Raw genomic sequence first — 17,757 nt, 5'->3', positions numbered from 1 at the left:
CTGCTGTTTAGGACATAAGGACACATCACAGTAGGCCTGGCCCCAGAGCTGTCCACGAGGTGCCTTTAATGTAGTGCCCCGAGTCTCCCATGCAATGTGTGTGTGTAAACAGCTCTCGTGTGTAGCGAGAGTCTTCCCTGGACTCGCCCACTCTTGATAGCATTGGGACTGTGAACAGAGAATTGGCTCCCACAACTGATTCTGATGTCACAGACAAGAGGACATTCATGCTTTTCTTCTGTAGATTCAAAGTTGAGGGGGAGAAGATCCCACCAGAAAATGAACCGAGGCCTGTCTAGAGGGGAGGGTAGAACACCCCAAGGGAGCCCAGCGTGGAAAGGCTGACTTGGTCTCCAGGTGAGTAGAGCACAGACCCCTCCCACCTCAGGTCCTACCCATGTCCCTGATTAGCTGTGGGTCATACCACTCTAATAAGCTGAGCCACTTGGGTCTTCTGGCAAAAAAATCACCTATCAAATTCTGTGCAGGTGTCATCTATATTCTTGGCTCCTTCCCAGAGGGCAACAGCCCTGCCCTGCAGGCATGTCCCCATGGAAGCTTCTGCAAGAAAACCATGGCATATGTGTGCCAGCAGTTGGTGCAGAAGTTTCTCCACAGCCGAAATTATCAGGAAGACAGCAGCATCCACAGAGTTTTCTGAGTTCCTTTGACCTTGAGGGTCAAATAGGGTCAGGCCATGGCCTGTGGACCTCACCACTGATGGGCCAGCCTCTGGGCTGTGTGATCATTTAAGAAGGTGTTTATTAGGCGGCTGTGTCTGTACTGTAGCCGCTACTAAAAACCCTGTGGCAGGACCGAATGTGCTGTGTTCCCTTTCAGGGTGGAGTCCCCCTGGCAGGGAATGAATCTTGAGCCCTTTTGTGATGAGAGGTGTGGATTCCTGGGACTGGATTACAGGCGGGCCTCGCCCCATTCCACTAGAAGGGTAACTGTTGTTGGGACACACTGTCATTTAAAGCTGTGGCAAGCCCTGGGCTCCTGGTGTGTCTTCCAGCACTGAGCAGCCCATACCTCTGATCCCAGCACTGGCTAGGTAGAAGCAGGACAATCATGGGTGTGAGGCCAGCCTGGGCTACACAGAAGGATCTTATCTCAAAGCCTCCAAGATCTGAGCAGATTTTCTTTAGGGCACTTTTTAATAGGAATTCAGAATTATGCAAAAATCTGACCGTGAGCCTGACCTTCCACCACTGGTGGGAGCCAGCCGGCATATGGAACCTGTACTTTCTGTCAAAGATGTTTCCCCCAGACAGCCCAAAATGCCCCAGTTCAGAGTGGTAGCTCCAGCTCCTGTTGTCTCTGGTATATGAGGATGGATTATATGGTGATGGTGTTTGTTAGCCCCGTGGGGAACCTTACTGAAACTTTCTTCTGCACAGTTGCCTGTCTCCCCCGAGGATTCTTGTAACTTCAAACCAGAGCCGTGAGCATAAGGACTGTCCCTTCAGAAAAATCTCTTCTCTTGGAAACTAGGAAGTCCAAGTTCCAGACTTTGAAGGACAAGGTAGTGTCTATGTGTGTCTTGAAACTATAGAGTGTTCTAGATTCTCATCCTCCTTGCCTGACAGAACATGTCAGAAGATGGCCTAGTGGTATGAAAAGCAATCTCCATGCAGAGCTGGCCGTCAATTCTGGGGACTATGGTGGCTTTCCAGAGCACTAGGATCTCCTACAAGGATGACTTTCCGCTCGAGAGCATATCAAGCTGGGAATCTTCAGCCTCTGCTCATTATCCACCCACCATCGGGAACTGGATGAATATGATTGCACCAATTATAGGAGACTCCCAGGGCATGGGCATGAGCCATGCTTGTCCTCAAGCTGCTCTGACCGGCCCACCTCTCTTTTTCCTATGGCAAGAAGCCAGCCCAGCCCAGTGCTTTGAACTCTGCTCCAGGGTCCAGCTGGTTGTTGCAATCGCACCAGAAAGGCCAGCAGAGGGCTGGGTGAGGACCCCAGGAGACAGGTATTCCAGGTCAAGGTGGAGAGACAGCAGGTGCTGCAGCACCAGGAGATTTGGGATGTGTATGGGACAAGCTGACAGCTGGAGGAAACCACTGCAAAGGATTTGGGTGTGACAAGGATAGGGACAACCTCAGGCACCTGAACTTTCCAGGACACCACTATTTCTTTGTCCCTGGGTCTCAGTGACCCCCATCCAACCTCTTCTAGAAACACATGCCGGAGTTTCTGGGCTTGCTTTTTCTGTTTGTTGAGATGAAACAAAATAACCCCACTCTGCCCTACTGAGAATTGGGGACTATTGTCTTTGAAGTGGTACACAGCCAGGATCTTGTACTACAGGAAGTTGTCACATTGCAAGCCATACAGCTTCCTCTCCTGGAAAGGCTGGGTTACTCTCCTTCCCCTGCAATCCCCTTATTCCAGCCACGATGACAGTGAGATGTCAACACATAGAATACCAGGAGGTGACAGCTTGTTTTATTTGGGTCCAGATCTCTTGGGCTAGCCCACACTGGGACAGACAGTGGCTCTCCTCTCTTGTTTGCAGACTGTACCTTCAGCTGCGCATTAGCTCCTCGTACCCTGCAGATACAGAGAAACTCAGGCTGGGTCCTTGGGAAGGGATGAAACCTTACTTGGTAAACAGCTTCTCTGCTATGGCTGTTGCCTGGAACAGCCTGACCTCTGACCTGCTGTAGGTACTGTTCCAGTGGAACTCGTAAGGCCCAAGGGTTCTAATGGCTACCATGCCCTGGTCGTCCTTCTGAGAGCAGCTCCTGTCAGCTGAGCACTAACTCTACTGTGGGTGCTGTGAAGTTGGGGAGGTGGGCGCTTTTTCCCTTTTTACAAGAGTATAAAGCTGGCTTCTAATTTCCCCTGTGGCCAGGCCTGGTGGCACAGGTTTATAATCCCAGTGACAGGAAGATGGGGCAAGAAGATGATAAATCGAGACCTTCCTGGGCTACAGGGAAAATTTAAGGCAAACAAAGCAATTGGCTGAGACTCTGCCTCAAAACAAAAGCATAAAAATAAAAGGCTCAGCACCTAGCATGAAGGGCCTAGGTTCAACACTAAGCAAGGAAGGGTGTGCCCTTCAGTCCTGGTAGTTAGCCTGAAGGATCTGAAGGTCAGCACCATCAAGCTCCTCAGCTGCCCCGCATGCCTCCTGCTGATGCCTAGCTGTCATCTTCTCTGCTCCAGCCAGGACCAGCTAGGTCATGTTCCTGCCTGTGGCTCATTCCCCAGGGGAGGAGCTGAGGCCCCAAGAGTGGACCAGGCTGCTGTAGTTGGACTCACCAGCCCCCAGCCTCACCAGGACTGCCCTGCCTGCCCCTCCCAGGGCCTCACCGTCACCGGGAACTCCGCAGTACTCCTTGCACTCCTTCTCGGAGTAGAACTTGTTGCCGTTGCCTTTGCAGCCCCCATAGGTGAACTGGACACACTTCCCTTGCGCTGCATCGAATGCCCAGAGCTCTGTATTGGCTCGGCAGGGGCCTTGGACTATGGGGAGATTGCAGGCCGCTGTGCAGGAGAAAGGGACAGGGAGTGTCAGTCACTCTTGCCGCTGCTGATGGGGCATGCACAGGACTACTAAGATGGGGACAGAGGATCCTGAACCTTTAGAGCACATGGTCCTTTTACAGATGGGAAGCTGGATGTGTCTCTGGGAGATGGGTCATGTCTGTCTGACCTAGGCCACCTGTGTCTAGATGTGGAATGATGAGAACTGGGGGCACAGAGGGTGCTCACCTATGGTCCGGCATGTCTGCAGACACTCCTTCTCAGAGACAAAGTTGTTGCCATTGCCCAGGCAGCCCCCATATTGGAAGGTCTCGCAGGCCATGGAAGCGCCATTGTAGTAATACCTCTCTATCATCCCTAGGCAGGGACCTTCTGAGTAGCTGAGCTGACAGGAATCTGGGAAGGAGCATTAGAGCAGCACTGGCTGAGATCTAGCTGTGTATGCATGCATGATTTATGCATCACCCATGCTAACAGCACTTGTGTGTACCCACGTATGACTTATGCATCACCTGTGCTAATAGCACTTGTGTGTACCCACGTGTGACTTATGCATCACCCTGCTAACAGCCCTTGTGTGTAACCATGTATGACTTATGCATCACCCTGCTAACAGCACTTGGGTGTAACCATGCATGACTTATATATCACCTCTGCTAACAGCACTTGTGTGTACCCATGTATGACTTATGCATCACCTGTGCTAACAGCACTTGTGTGTAACCATGTATGACTTATGCATCACCCGTGCTAACAGCACTTGTGTGTACCCATGCATGACTTATATATCACCTATGCTAACAGCACTTGTGTGTACCTATGTATGATTTGATATGCTAACAGCACTTGCTTTGTGTCTATGTATGGCCTGATGTGCACCCTCCATGCTGAAAGAGCTATCAACTCATCCATTGGATGAGAAGCACGTCTTCACTCCTAATGGGTGAAATCCAGAATGAATACCCAAACCCAAACCAAAAGACTCATAACCCAGAATGTGAGGTTTACCAATGACCCAAAGACCTATCTGCCCAGAGAATCTAGCTGGTTCCCCCTCTCCTCAACATCTGCCTTGACCACCACTTCACCAAGGTGCCACCCATGCCTTTGCTCTCCTGTGATCCATAAAACCCTTCTTGGTGCCTGGACACAGCCTGAATTTACTTGGCCCAGGGAGGTGTCTTTCCTCACCTCACCTCTGTCGTCTTAGGATCACCGGCCCTTTGATGATGCTTCCCATTTGCTCCCTTGGGAGTCTCCCCACTAAAGCACAAAGAGCTAAGAAGACCCCAAGTCTGTCTGCCCACCACAAGACCTAGGGTGGGGCAGACTTGGCATCTGCTGAGCAAGTTAAATGAACTGTCAACCACACAAAGCATCCTCATGTCCTTCTGCATTACTTATTCAAGAGACCTAGCAGTCAACTCAGGAGTATCCCATTATATAGCAGGAACACCAGGGCTTTGTGAGCATACAGACAGGCAGAAATCCACTCCTCCTGGCAGAGCTGAGCTCCCCTGTACCTGGGACCATATCTACTGCTCCTCGCCCTCCAACCCCACAGGGTACAGAACTTCATCTGCCTTATCTGGGCCAGCCGTCAACTCTATAGCACAGAGATGGGCCTCATAGTGCTGAGGCAGCCAGGGTAAGGCAGCCACTGGCACTCTTTTACGTCATGGCTGAAGCAAGTGAACAGATGGGAGTCCTTACCTTCTTTCTTGAGGACCTCAGTTACCAGTCGCCCATCCCCTGATCCCTCATTTTCTTGGGGCAGCACTGCCCTCCGGGCTCTCTAGAGAGAGGAGAAAATAGCTTTACAGAGATCTCGGTGTGTTGCCCCTGAACCAGTGGAGTTGTGTAAACAGACTAGAGTACCTAATGAAATGTTAGCCCCAGTATCAATCTAAATTCCAGAAGGGGCTTTACAGGGTGCCAAGCTCAAGAGGGTGTCTGCTGTAGCGGCTCCTGAGGCCGAGTCCAAGGCCAATCTAAAAAGGGATGGGTAGGGAGACTGCTGGTCACTAGACAGCCTTTCTGCTCACATGAGTGGTCTAAGAATTGAACAGACAGAACTATGGTGGTCTTGGAATTTTTTTCTTCTGAAAGGCAACTGAGAACTTGGGGCCCAGTTCTTTTCCAGATCCACTTTAACCTGGTGGCATACAGGTCTTCCGTGGTGATAAAGATGAACAGAAAAAAGACAAGCTGAATAACAGCTGCTCAGAGGGACTGGATTAAATTGAAAGACAATTTTCACTTAACAAGGATGAGACCAAGAAACATGAAAAAAGATTAGGTCACCAGTAAAATTCACAGTGATCTCCACTAACGTAACAGCCGCCACCAGTGGATTCAGACTCAGAAAAGATGTCAGGTTTAACCTCATAGTTGAGCTAATAAAGTGCTGTTTAGATACTGCAGGAAATAAATCTGCATCCTAGGTGTTATGGAAGGAAGACAAATAGGGTAGAAATTATAGAAAAAACTTTTCTGAGTTGAAGGAAGATTTGGGTTGCCCAATGATGAGGGGAAATGAAATCATCAAAATTTAAAACAAACAATAACAACAAAAAGACCCCAAAACTAAAAAGACTTATAGACATTCCAGAAAAGAAGGACAAGGAGGCTGGTGGCCCTTGAGGTAAATGACAGGATTTAAACATAGAAGCTCAAGGCAAACCGTGAAGGCCATGGAAAAGATTGCAATCCAGTAATTCTCCCCTCACCCAAGCTGCTGACCATGGTAGACTCACAGAAGCACAGTCTCAGCTGGGCAAGTGTGCTGTCTATCTTTCATGTCAACTTGACACAAGCTAGAGTCATCTGAGAGGAAAGAACCATGGCTGAGAAAATGTTTCCATAAAATCAGGTTGTAGGTAAGCCGGTAGAGCATTTTCATAACTAGAGATTGATACAGGAAGGCCCATCCCATTGTGGCTGGCACTCCCGGGCTTCTGTAAGAAGCAGACAGAGCTAACTATAAAGAGCAAGCCAGTAAGCAGCACCCTCCATGGCCTCTGCATTATGTCTTGCCTCCAGGTTCCTGCCCTGTTTAGTTCCTTCTGACTTCCTTCAGAGATGAACAGTGCTGTGGAAGAGAAACCAAATAAACCCCTCCCCGAGTTGCTTTTGGTCATGGTGCTTCATCACAGCAATAGAAACCCTAAGACATCAAGGAACAAGAAATATGGCTCAGGTGGTTTGCTGGTGGGGGTATATATGTTTGTTATAGAAACATTTCCACCAAAGAAAAGGAAATTTAAATGCCAGGAGTAACATGTAATTGTAAGGAGGCTGTGGTATCTTCCGTGGAGGATTCAGCATGGTTGTGGCTGATGGCCGGGGCAGAGGTTCATCTATGATGGGACAAGACAGTGCAGAAGTTCCTCCATCTTGTATTTTTGCTGAGATGGCTTCAGGTTTAACTAGAATCTGGCCTCCTTGATGGAGAATCCCATAGAAAATTACCCAACTCTTGTAGGAACCCAAAGTTGGGATGTTCTAGCTAACTTAGTTTTGGGTAAAACTGTTTGCTTCAAACAACTTATTTCTGAGAAGTCATCCCCCCTGCAGCTGCAGAGTGAGATGTGAGGACATTGTTTCTGCCATTTAAAAACCTGTGTTCTGGACACGCGAGGCCACACCCAGGTCCTTAGACACTTGGGTGTGGTCCCGTCTGGCTGGAATAAAGAGTTTCAATTGCCTATGCACTGTGTGTAGGTGTTCTTCTCTGGTGAGATTTCTGTAACACGTGGAGGATCTTTGTCACCAAGCTGGGTCACCTGGTCAAGGACATGAAGGTCAAATCCCTGGAGGCGATCTCCCTGTTCTTTCTGCCCTTGCTGGAGATAGATTATTTAATTTTTCCTGGAGACATTCCTTAAGGATGGGGTTTTAAAGATCATAGCAGTGCAGAAGCAGACTTGGGCTGGCCGTTGGACCAGGTTCAGTGTTTCTCTCACCACTGGGGACTTTTACATGGCCATGTGGGTCTAGATGTTAAGTGCTCCAAAGAGGCGGCCACTATCATCCAAGAAACCAAGATCTTGTTCAAGCCTTCTACTTCTTCTTGTTCAAGTGTGAGAGGCTACTGGGGAAAAATACTGGCAAGTTCCACACTGCCCCATACAAGGTAACAGGCTGCTGGGGCTCTGTTCTTGTGTGCTTCAGCCCTGCTCCCCACTCCCAGAGACATTGGCATTGTCTCTGCTCCTGTGTCCACAAAACTGATGTTGCTAGCTAGTTCTTAAATCCCAGCCGGCTGACGGTCTTGACAGTGCAGAGGGCCTGGGGCATGGCTACTGAGGAAGGGTGGAAGAAATACTCACCTGAGGTGACGTGGGCACCTGCTCCAGATCCCCAGGGACACATTCCCCTAGGCAAGGACACAAAAGAAGAGTGCACAAGAGGCCCAGGTTAGGAGGACAGACCCAGGAGATCCTAGACCCAGATTTCTATTTGGTACAGGTGAGCATTGTGTCCTGTGCTTTAGAGCGCTTGGCGGAGGGCCTTCCTCGCATCGCTCAAAGCCACTGATGGGACAGTCTACAGCTTGGGTCATCTGAACTTTATTCTGTCAGTATCCTCAGGAAGTCAGCAACAGAGGCATCTACAGAGCACTTCTAAGGTACCATGTCGCTAACGGCTCTGTCTCACTGACCCCCACAGCACTGTGATCCATTGACATTGAGGAGAGTAACACTCTAGGAAGGCTAGCCAGAAGCCACACCTCTGTGCTTGAACCGCTAAACTCGAATGTGGGTGTCTGACCGTGGAGTCTGTGCCCTCAGCACCGAGGCTCTGCTGCTTCCTCAGCCATGTCTGAGGATACCTTCATGGAGACTTGTGACCCTGGGACAGGAATGGGCTTGGTCAAATGCTGCATCTGCTAGTGTATGCTCTGAGGCTTGGAGCAAACCCAGGACTCTCCGTGGCCTTGTTTGCCTCTGGGTGTTACAGGAAAGATGCAGGGACTAAGGATGTCCTCTGGGGGCAAGACAGATGAGAGGCCCAAAATTCAGAGCAGGGCAAGATGCTACTTACCTCTGTCAGCCATAAAAACGATGGCGTTCTCAGGGATGCCCACACTCAGGGCCACCTCTCTGAACTCCTGCAGAAGGCTGTCCCTCAGCTGCGGCTCCCGGCCTGCAAATGGAAAGCAGGGGAAGATACCTGGAGCCTAAGGCACCTGGGCTGGCCAGGTAGGGTGACCGTGTCCAGTGAAAGGTGTGGAAAGGATTAAGCCATTAATTCTCCTTAATATACTGTTGAAAGATGGCCCCCCCAAGAGAGAGAGAAAGAGAGAGGTTGGCCATCATAGGTCCTGCGTCCTTATTCAGGGCTCCTCCTATTGGCTCTGTCTGGGCCCTGGCGGCTTTGGAGTCACTTTCTTCCTGCCTCTTTGCATTTCGCGAGGGCACCCGTGTTTGTCTATGTGGGCAGCTGTGCAGATGGAGCTAGGGGTTGAAGAAGGAAATCCACTCCATTGCTCTCCCACTTACTCATTGGGTCAGGGTCTCTACGTTAAACTCAGAACTCACGGACACTGCTAGTCTCACTTTCCAGTTTGTGTGGGGGTCCCCTGTTGACTGGAATTACAGGCAGCTGACCATGCCCACCTGGTACTTACGTTGGTTCTATGAATGCCAATTTGGCCTCATGGGATTTAACCACTGAACTGTCCCCCCGACCCCAGGAGTCCCTTCTAGAGATGAAATGAGAAATCTACCTCACCAGGGAGGCTGAGCTTTTCTTCCTCAAGGACAGGACCCCTTGTGCCTCCCTAACCAGAGTTCTCTCACCAAGAAAAAGCAAACTTTCTCCCCGCCCCAGCTCCAACAGGTTCCTTGTTAAGGCCTTTACCATAGAGTTTGGCAGTGATGGTGGGTCCATGGTGGCGGCTGAACTTTTTGGTCAGGAAAATGGCATACTCATCGTAGTCCGTGTGTACCACATAGGATTCCATCGTTATGTTCCATTCTGTGTGGGAGATGCCGGCAGACCGAAGGAGTCAGTGGTCAGGCTCTTCACCCTGGAGGCCCATCACCTGTCCTCCACTCAGGATGGCTGCATCCACCCCACAGCCACGTGGACAGGGTCTCAGCATCTGTTGTGTCTCTCTCCACCTGCTCAACAGCATCGCCTCACCCGTCTCCACTCATCCACCCACTCTGTCTGTCCTCTCCTCCTTTCCTGCCTCCCGCCCTTGTTCCTTCCCTCTCCTTTCCATGTCCTCTTTTCACCCCTTTCATTCTTACTTGCACCCTCTTCCTTCTTCCTCCCTCCCGGCTCCCCATTACCTCTCCTTCCATTCCTGTTTTTTTTTAATTTTTTAATAAATAATTTTATTTTTAATAAATAATTTAATATATTTACCTCCTTTCTCTGTTTCTTATTTTTTAAATCAAAGTCTTATTGATCCCAGGCTGGCCTTTTTAGCTTGTTATGTAGCCAAGGATGCCCTTGGTCCTTCTTCCCCCGCCTCACTGCTGGGACTATAAGCACAAAGCACCATGCCCAGTTTTCCTTTCTTCCTTCCCACCCATCCCCTCTCCTTCTCTCCTGTCTGTCTATCCTTCCTTCTTTTCTCCCTCCATCTCTTCACCTGTCTCTCAGGTGAGACAGCTCACCTGTCATTCATCTGCCCATTCATTTACTTATTGTTGTCCATCCACTCAGTGTTTCCCACCCTTCTGTCAGACATTCAGTGTTCATCTCAAGCACCCTGACTCGGCACACAGAGGAGATTCGACAGACAGTTGCTAACTGAGTAAATTCATTCTTCTGTCACTTAGCTCCAAGCATGAGGCCTGCGGGTGAGGAACTGCTGACATCATCCTTGGCATTATTCTGGACATGATAAATGGGAGGAGCTGTGGAGTGCCAACCATTTGAGGGAGGGCTGGGTGAGAGGGAAGGCTGCGATGGCAGAGAAGGGCGAGAAGGGGAGGGAGGGCTGTGGTGTGTCCCCACACTCACTGGGTTTGCGGTGAAGGAACTTTCCCTTGATGTCTGTCTTCTCATATGTTCCAGAGATCTCCTCGCAGACACCTCTCCTGGTAATGACCAAGCCAAAATGTCCTCTTTACGTTTACTTGGAAATGAAAATTTCCAAATATCTTATTTCATGGTCATCTAACCCTTAGAAGTCCCCCTTTTGTACATGACCGAGAAAAGAGATACATTTATGCTTCCTTGAGGGGCAAGCAGTAAAGGCGCTGCTGTCATTGCTGCACATTACCCTGGTCAGTGATCCGTCCACTGCCTACTGTCCCAAATGGGGATGAGGCATAGACGCCCCATGGCCATCGCTGGGATCACTCAGCACTCCTCAGGGAACGTGTCTAGTTATTGCTGATTCATAATCACCCTGTCCTGTGAACAGCTCTGTGCTTCATTCTGGGGACACAGAGGAGAGCCAGACCACCCTGTCCTTCTATGGGGTTTGTAATGGGAGCCACGAAGTCCAACCAGGGCCAGATGCAACCAGTGTATTCATGGCAGTATGTAGAAACACTGTACTCAAGAGGCCATGTGATGTGGCCTAAACCTGGGGCCCAAGGGAGCTTCCTGGAAGAATCAACACAGAACTAGCATCCCAAGGACTCACAGAATTAGGCCAGGGAGGCAGAAAATAGTGCCTAGAGGACTGAGGGTGTGAAGGGCCCTGGGAACCCAAAAATTTGCTGCATAGGAGAGCATGGAGCAGGAAAAGGCAAGTGCCAACAGGCCCAGAGGCTGCGCCAAGCTTTCGTTCTCAATACTCTGGTCAGTAGGGAGCCATGGAAGGTTCTCCTCAGCAGGGATGGTTTTTTGAAAAGGCCTTTCTGGTTGTTGGGTGAAAACTGGATCAGAGGGAAAGATTGAGGTTGAAGGTAGAAAGGAAAGAAGATGGGAAGGAAGGGAGGAAGGAGGAAGAAAGGAGGGAGGGAGGGAGGGAGGAGGGGGGAAAGAAGGGAAGGAAAGGGGGGGGGAGGGAGGAAGGGGGAAAGGAAGGAGTGTAGAGAAGGGACGGGCGAGGAGGGGGTGGCGGGGAGGGCGGGTGATCGGGCTTTTTGTGAGGCCTCGCGGCGCTTTGCCGTTTGGCTGTTCTTCTCTTTCCTCCCTTTTTCTCTTTCCTTTGATCTTATTTCTTCTTGGCTTCGGCCGCTGCTTCCTCCTATCCAATTCCTTCCTGGCGAAGGAAGGAAGGAAGGAAGGAAGGAGGCTTGAGCTGCAGTGGCAGCACTGGAGAGAAGATAGGCGGGAGAGACCTGGAGAAATGGCAGATCTTCATGATGGCTCTGCAGTAGCAGGAAGTGAGTAGTCTGGGGACTCTACCCTAGGCCAGCTGGCCTGAGGCTCTCCAGCTAGGTCCATGGGATAGTTGTTTCCTTCTCCAGCTGTGGAATCCCCAAGGAGAGGCAGGTGGCACAGCAAAGCCTAGTGCTGGGGACATGATCCTTGAGAGGCACAGAAGGCTTGGGAGGGAGGACACTCAGAAGCAAGGTCCTAACTGTAGTTTCCAGGACAAGGTGAGGGTATTGGAGGGCCTGGTTGCTCCTGTGCCCCCACTTACCGCCATCGGGTGCTGGTCATGCTGATCTCTGCTTCTGTGGCTCCTCCTTGCAGCACCAGTGTGCTTACGCTCATCTTGTCCTTGATCCTCCTCAGCCATGGGCAGGTGGAGCCCACCGCCAGGTTGAACCATTTTCCATAGATCTAGGAAGAACCGCAAGCTAAGATCTGGATTTACCCAGGGCCTTTGAGAAGACATGTCCACATTCCCCTTCTCTCCTCCAAGGGCCAGCCCTTTAAGGGACAGTGTATTCGGTCGATGGTGGAGTTCCGGGTACAGCAGTTAGGGCAGAGGTGTGCAGTGTCCCCGGCCTTACACAAGGCCTACTTGACAGATTTAAAGTGCCTGTGATACCTCTGTAGGCAAGTGGGGTCCAGACTCATGCTCTGAGGTCACCAGCCGCCACTGCTCAGGAGTGTGAGGCTTGGGTTTTATACTTTCCACAGCAGAGTGTCTGTCACTTAGTGGGCAGCCTGGAGAAGTGTCGTGGAGACACTACAAACCTGACAGGGCCTCTTGACCCCGTTCAGATGGTGCTGACTTTCCAGCACACCTGGTCCTTGTCCCGAGGTATGGAAAATCACTCGGAGAGTTCTGAGAGCCCCGCAGATAGACCATGGAGACATGGTCTCCTGCTCCTATCATTTTAGGTTTCAGGACAAAGCTGGGCTGCTGGCTCTACAACACACACACACACACACACACACCATGCATATGAAATATTGGCACACACACACAGACGCACAAGTGCTTAGCCTGCCACAGGCCAGGGTGCCCTTAGTCTCATACTTCCCAATTCCCCCAACCCCATCAACCCATGTCCTGCTTCTCCTTCTTTCATGATCTCACAGGCCCATGCCCATCCTATGCCGCCTGCCCCATGTGGATTCTGCCGTCTGGGAACCCATGGGACAGGGCAGAGTGGGAAGACATTAGGCTCACAGGGGGCCAACAGAATGGCACTGAGGGAGCTGTAGTTCTGGAGAATCCCAGAATAACCCACCTAATAGTTCAGGAGGCCCTGTAGGGATTGAGATATTGTGTACAGGACGGGAAGACAGCCACTCCAAGACAGACAGGTCTTGGCCATCAAGGCCCAGTGGCATGGATATGCCACCACTGTGGCTATCTCAGCCAGAGAAACCAGCCTTACCCGGGACTCGCTGAAATTCTCCTGAACCTGGATGTCTGGGTCAGCCCTTGAAGCCACGCAGGCAGTCAATAGCAGGAACAGGGTCCTGAGACCCTGCATGGCTCTGGGATCTTCAACCTTTGATGTCTCACAGCTTGGTGTGGAAGCAAAGGACAACTTCCCTGCCAGCAGTAGCTGCAGAATGAAGCTGGGGAAGGGGTCAGAGGCGGGTGATGACCTTGCTGTTTGCTCTGCTTAGCCAAGGCCAATCAGGGTCCTGGGCCAGTTCTAATCAATCCCTGCAGCCCGGCCCAGGTCTAACTCTGTGGACAGGAAGCCATGGCTCCTGACTCAGAAGGGACATTGACCACAATAAAGTTCAGACCCTAGAAAGGCTTCCTTGTAGGTCTAACTAACTCTCCCCAGGGAGCACAGGGCATGGGGGAGACAGGCAATGGCTGTTTCCTCTAGTCTCTTCCCCTGGACCTCACGCCAGTAAGCTACCAGGTACGGTTTCTCACCTGACAAAACCGAGGCCTGGGGAAGGGGCTGCAGAGCAAGACCAGGTCCTGGCTTCCTTCTCCATAAGGTTTTTTTTCTCCAGCTTTTCATATCTTTTAAGATAAATTTAACAAGGAAGGATGTGGTCCCTTCGTGGAGCCACACTGGTTTCTCACAGTGAGAGTATCAGGATCCAGTTGAACCCCACCTCCACCTTTCACAGACGTGTGTCATGAGCATCCCAGGAGTGACAGGAATGACTCATCGCCACACCATGAGAAAGGGAAGGCCTGGAGGAGATCAAGGGCAGAGATTCTGAAGCCAGGCAGCTTCCTGTGATCGTCCTGCTGTGTGAGCTTGGAAAAGTTGCTGAGCTTCTCAGGGCTCATTTCCTCACCCACAAGCAGGGAGAGCATTGGATTGGGGTGAGGGTTGAGGGGTTAAAGCCAGTGGGCAAGAGACTGAAATGTCTGTGTAGGGTAACTCACAACCTCTGCAAAATGTATGTCCATCCAGAAAGAACCACAGAACAGGATTCCACTTTTAGGTGAGATTGGCTAAGGCAAGTTTGAATAGGATGACACATTTCTTTCATTTAGCTCCTACTGATTTGAGTCTTTTGCAACAGCAGCCCAAGGGGAGTAACATGGTAACCTTTCAATGTAAAACAGCAACCACAAAATTTTTCTTGAGACAGGGATTTATACAGCTCAGGATGGCCTGAACTCCATTCGTAGGCAGAACTGCCCTTGGATATCTGGTCCTCCTGCCTCTGCCTTCTGAGTGTCAGGATCACAGGCATGGATAGCCTTGAACTCCATTCATAGGCAGAACTGCTCTTGGATACCTGGTCCTCCTGCCTCCACCTTAAGAGTGTCAGGATCACGGGCACGCACTACCTCACTTGGTTTATGCTGTGGTGGGGGTTAAACCCAGGGCTTGGTGCATGCTGGGAAAGGACTTTACCATCTGAGCTCTATTCTTAGCCTTGTGATTTACATATTCTAAAAGGAGATTTTTAAAACCCTCATCTGTTTGTCTCCAGAGCTCAAACTCCTGTCCATGATACTATGATCCCTCCCCACATGCTTCTCTCTCCTCCAGGGGTTCCAGCCACCATCTTTCCTGCCTCCCTGCTCCTCTGGAGGCAGATTCCTGCATGCAGCAAGTAGCCCCTGTTACAGCTGACACCTGAGAGAGTCAGAGGTCCTTCCCATAGTCTATGCCTGAGCAAATGGTGCGCTTTGTCCTTCTGTGAGGCCCGACAGACACAGTCCCCTTTTGCTGGTATCCAGAGCACATATGTTCTATTTATAAATGAGAGGCTTTCCAATGCACGGTAACAGACAACCTGCCCATAAATGTTAATCTTTTTTTTTTTTGCTCTGGTTGCTAGAAAGCCCAAAGCCTCCATAAAGAGTTCAAGACAGCAACTGTCTTACCTTTGTTTGTGTTCCTGATTCTCAGACTATTTTTTTAAAAAAAAAAATTTATTGGACTGAAAGAAATCAAAGAAACATCACCCTTTACAATAGCCCCAAATAACAAAATATCTTGGAGTAACTCGAAAAGAACTTTAAATCTTTGAAGAAAGAAACTGAAGAAGACACCAGAAAGTGGGAAGATCTCCCATGCTCTTGGGTAGGTAGAATTAACATAGCAAAAATGGCAATCTTACCAAAAGCAATCTATCGATTCAATGCAATGCCTATCAAAATCCCAGCAAAATTCTTCACAGACCTTGAAAGAATAATACTCAATTTCATATGGAAAAGCAAAAATCTCAGGATAGCCAAAACAATCCTGTACAATAAAGAAACTTCTAAAGGCATCACAGTCCCTGACTTTAAACTCTACTACAGAGCTACAGTACTGAAAACAGTCTGATATTGGCATAAAAACAGACAGGAGGACCAATGGGACCAAATCAAAAACCCAGGTATCAATCAACATACCTACGAACACCTGAGTTTTTTACAAAGAAGCAAAAGATATCAAATGAAAAAAAGAAAACATTCAACAAATGGTGCTGGCATAACTGGATATTAATATGTAGAAAAATGAAAATTAAAATAAAAATTCTGAGATCCCATCTTACACCTGTAAGAATGGCCAAGATCAAAAACAATAATGACAACTTATGCTGAAGAGAATGTGGGGTAAAGGAAACACTCCTGTATTGCTAGTGGGAATGCTAACTGGTACAGCCACTTTGAATATCACTGTGGCAATTTCTCAGAAAATTAGGAAACAACCTACCTCAAGACCCTGCAATACCACTTTTGGGTATATATCCAAAGGATGCTCAATCGTGCCACAAGGACATGTGCTCAACTGTGTTCATAGCAGCATTGTTTGTCATAGTCAGAACCTGGAAACAACCTAAATACCCCTCGACTGAAGAATGGATAAGGATCCTTCCGGAAGTGCGACAGCTCACAAGTAGAGACAGCACCATTTCCTCAGACACTTGACTTTGCTCCCGACGCAGATATACTGTCTTTCTCTGTTCACAGCAGAGGGTTTTTTTTTTCCAGAACACACTGGAAAGCTAAGCTAATCAATGATCAGAGGTCTTCTCTTAAGAGGTGTCACTGGTGTTCTCTGGAAGGCACTGAGTGAGGGGCATTTTAAAAGATAAGAGTTCTTCTTTCCAATATATCGATTAGACAAATGTGTAAAATAAAGTTTCAAGTCAATGGGAAAATGAAGATCCAAAATAAAGGCCAATATTGTTGTTACTGGACTTCAAATGATCACCTCAAGCCTGGAAAGAAGGAAAACAAGGATCAGGCAGAATCTATGGCGACACTTATGGCCCTCTGGACACTGTTCTTCCTTTGTTCCTATGAGTGTCATTTGCTTCTATTTTTTTTATATGAATTTTCTGCAGCATTAAAAAAAAGAATGGATAAGGAAACTGTGGTATATTTAAACAATAGAAAATAATAATGACATCATGAAATTTGTGGGCAAATGGATGGATCTAGAAAACATCATATTGAGTAACCCAGACCCAGAAAGACAAATATGTACTCACTCATAAGTGACCTTTAGACATAAAGCAAAGAACACCAGCCTACAATTCACAATCCCAGAGAACTTAGACAACAATGAGGACCCTAAGAGAGACATACATGGATCTAATCTACATGGGAAGTAGAAAAAGACAAAATCTCCTGAGTAAATTGGAACATGAGGACCATGAAAGATGGTTGAAGGGGAAGGGGAGAGGAAAGAAGGGGAGCAGAGAAAAATGTAGAGCTCAATAAAACAATTAAAACTGGTTATTTGCATGTGGAAATAGTATTGCAGGAGTACGCATGCCACAGAGCATGTGCTGTAGCGGAGGCACACGTGGAGGCCAGAGGACGACCTGCAGGAGGCGGTTCTCTCCTTCCGCCATGCGGGCTCCAGGGATGGGAGCTGGGTCCTCCAGGTTGACACAAGCCCTTGCCCACTAAGGCATCTTGGCAGCCCAGTTTCTCAGTCTTTCATGCTTGGCTAGTGGTGGGCACATGGAGGTGAACTTGTCCTCTGGAAGCTTGGGACAGCTCTCCCTCTTCCTAACCTGTAAACGAGAAAGCAGAGTCACTTGGAGGACAAAAGAGGCAGATGTGGGCCACCAAGTGGGTGCTGGGAATTGAACCTGGTGCCTCTGGCAGAGCAGTCGGTGCCCCCAACATGACCTTTCTGACCTTCCTGGCAGGCCACAAAGCCTAAAGTGCTCATCTCTGATCTCAGACTCTTTGGGACCAGCCTGTACATGCAGAACAACCTGCTGCCGTGAGGGAGGGTGGTCCAGGAAGTTGATTTACTCACTGTTCAACACACCCATGGGTGTAAATGGGGGGTGGGGTGCCCAGAGGATGGCCAGGGGTGGTGATCTCTCCTCTTGCTCCAGATGTTTGCACTCCTGAGATTATTAACCAGAGCAAACAGAGGGGACAGTCAGTCAAGGCCATCTGGACTTTGAACCACTTGTAAACATTAACAGTGGCTACAGGAGACAGGCAGGCCTAGGATCCCATCCCCGCTTCTCCTTTGCTTCTCAGAG

General features: G+C 49.3%; 1 protein-coding gene and 1 long non-coding RNA gene across 2 annotated transcripts; both read right to left on the bottom strand.

The window, feature by feature from the left end:
• Nucleotides 1-2,441: 2,441 nt before the first annotated feature.
• Nucleotides 2,442-13,411, bottom strand: LOC119816322 (alpha-1-microglobulin/bikunin precursor). The gene is made up of 10 exons (XM_038332890.1): nt 13,221-13,411; nt 12,068-12,210; nt 10,489-10,565; nt 9,373-9,489; nt 8,554-8,655; nt 7,839-7,885; nt 5,221-5,302; nt 3,736-3,903; nt 3,334-3,507; nt 2,442-2,568 (listed from the first exon to the last, which is right to left on the bottom strand). Exons 1-10 carry the CDS (start codon nt 13,317-13,319, stop codon nt 2,543-2,545), a joined length of 1,035 nt encoding a protein of 344 aa, XP_038188818.1. The 5' UTR covers nt 13,320-13,411; the 3' UTR covers nt 2,442-2,542.
• Nucleotides 13,412-15,989: 2,578 nt separating this feature from the next.
• On the bottom strand, nt 15,990-17,530 carry LOC119817602. The gene is made up of 3 exons (XR_005285922.1): nt 17,399-17,530; nt 17,077-17,271; nt 15,990-16,467 (listed from the first exon to the last, which is right to left on the bottom strand). It is a non-coding gene; the product is annotated as an uncharacterized LOC119817602 (long non-coding RNA).
• Nucleotides 17,531-17,757: the final 227 nt, after the last annotated feature.

Source organism: Arvicola amphibius, chromosome 6 (genome assembly GCF_903992535.2).
Source record: "Arvicola amphibius chromosome 6, mArvAmp1.2, whole genome shotgun sequence".
Taxonomy (NCBI): Eukaryota; Metazoa; Chordata; class Mammalia; order Rodentia; family Cricetidae; genus Arvicola; species Arvicola amphibius.
Note: the sequence above shows the minus strand (reverse complement) of the source record. Positions and strands in the feature narration are given on the sequence as shown.

Coding starts and splice junctions, on each gene's coding strand:
- LOC119816322 (XM_038332890.1), bottom strand. CDS start 13,319: ATGCAGGGTCTCAGGACCCTGTTCCTGCTATTGACTGCCTGCGTGGCT. Junction 10,566..12,067: donor ATGACCAGCACCCGATGGCG/GTAAGTGGGGGC, acceptor GGTCATTACCAG/GAGAGGTGTCTGCGAGGAGA. Junction 8,656..9,372: donor CATCACTGCCAAACTCTATG/GTAAAGGCCTTA, acceptor TTCCATTTGCAG/GCCGGGAGCCGCAGCTGAGG.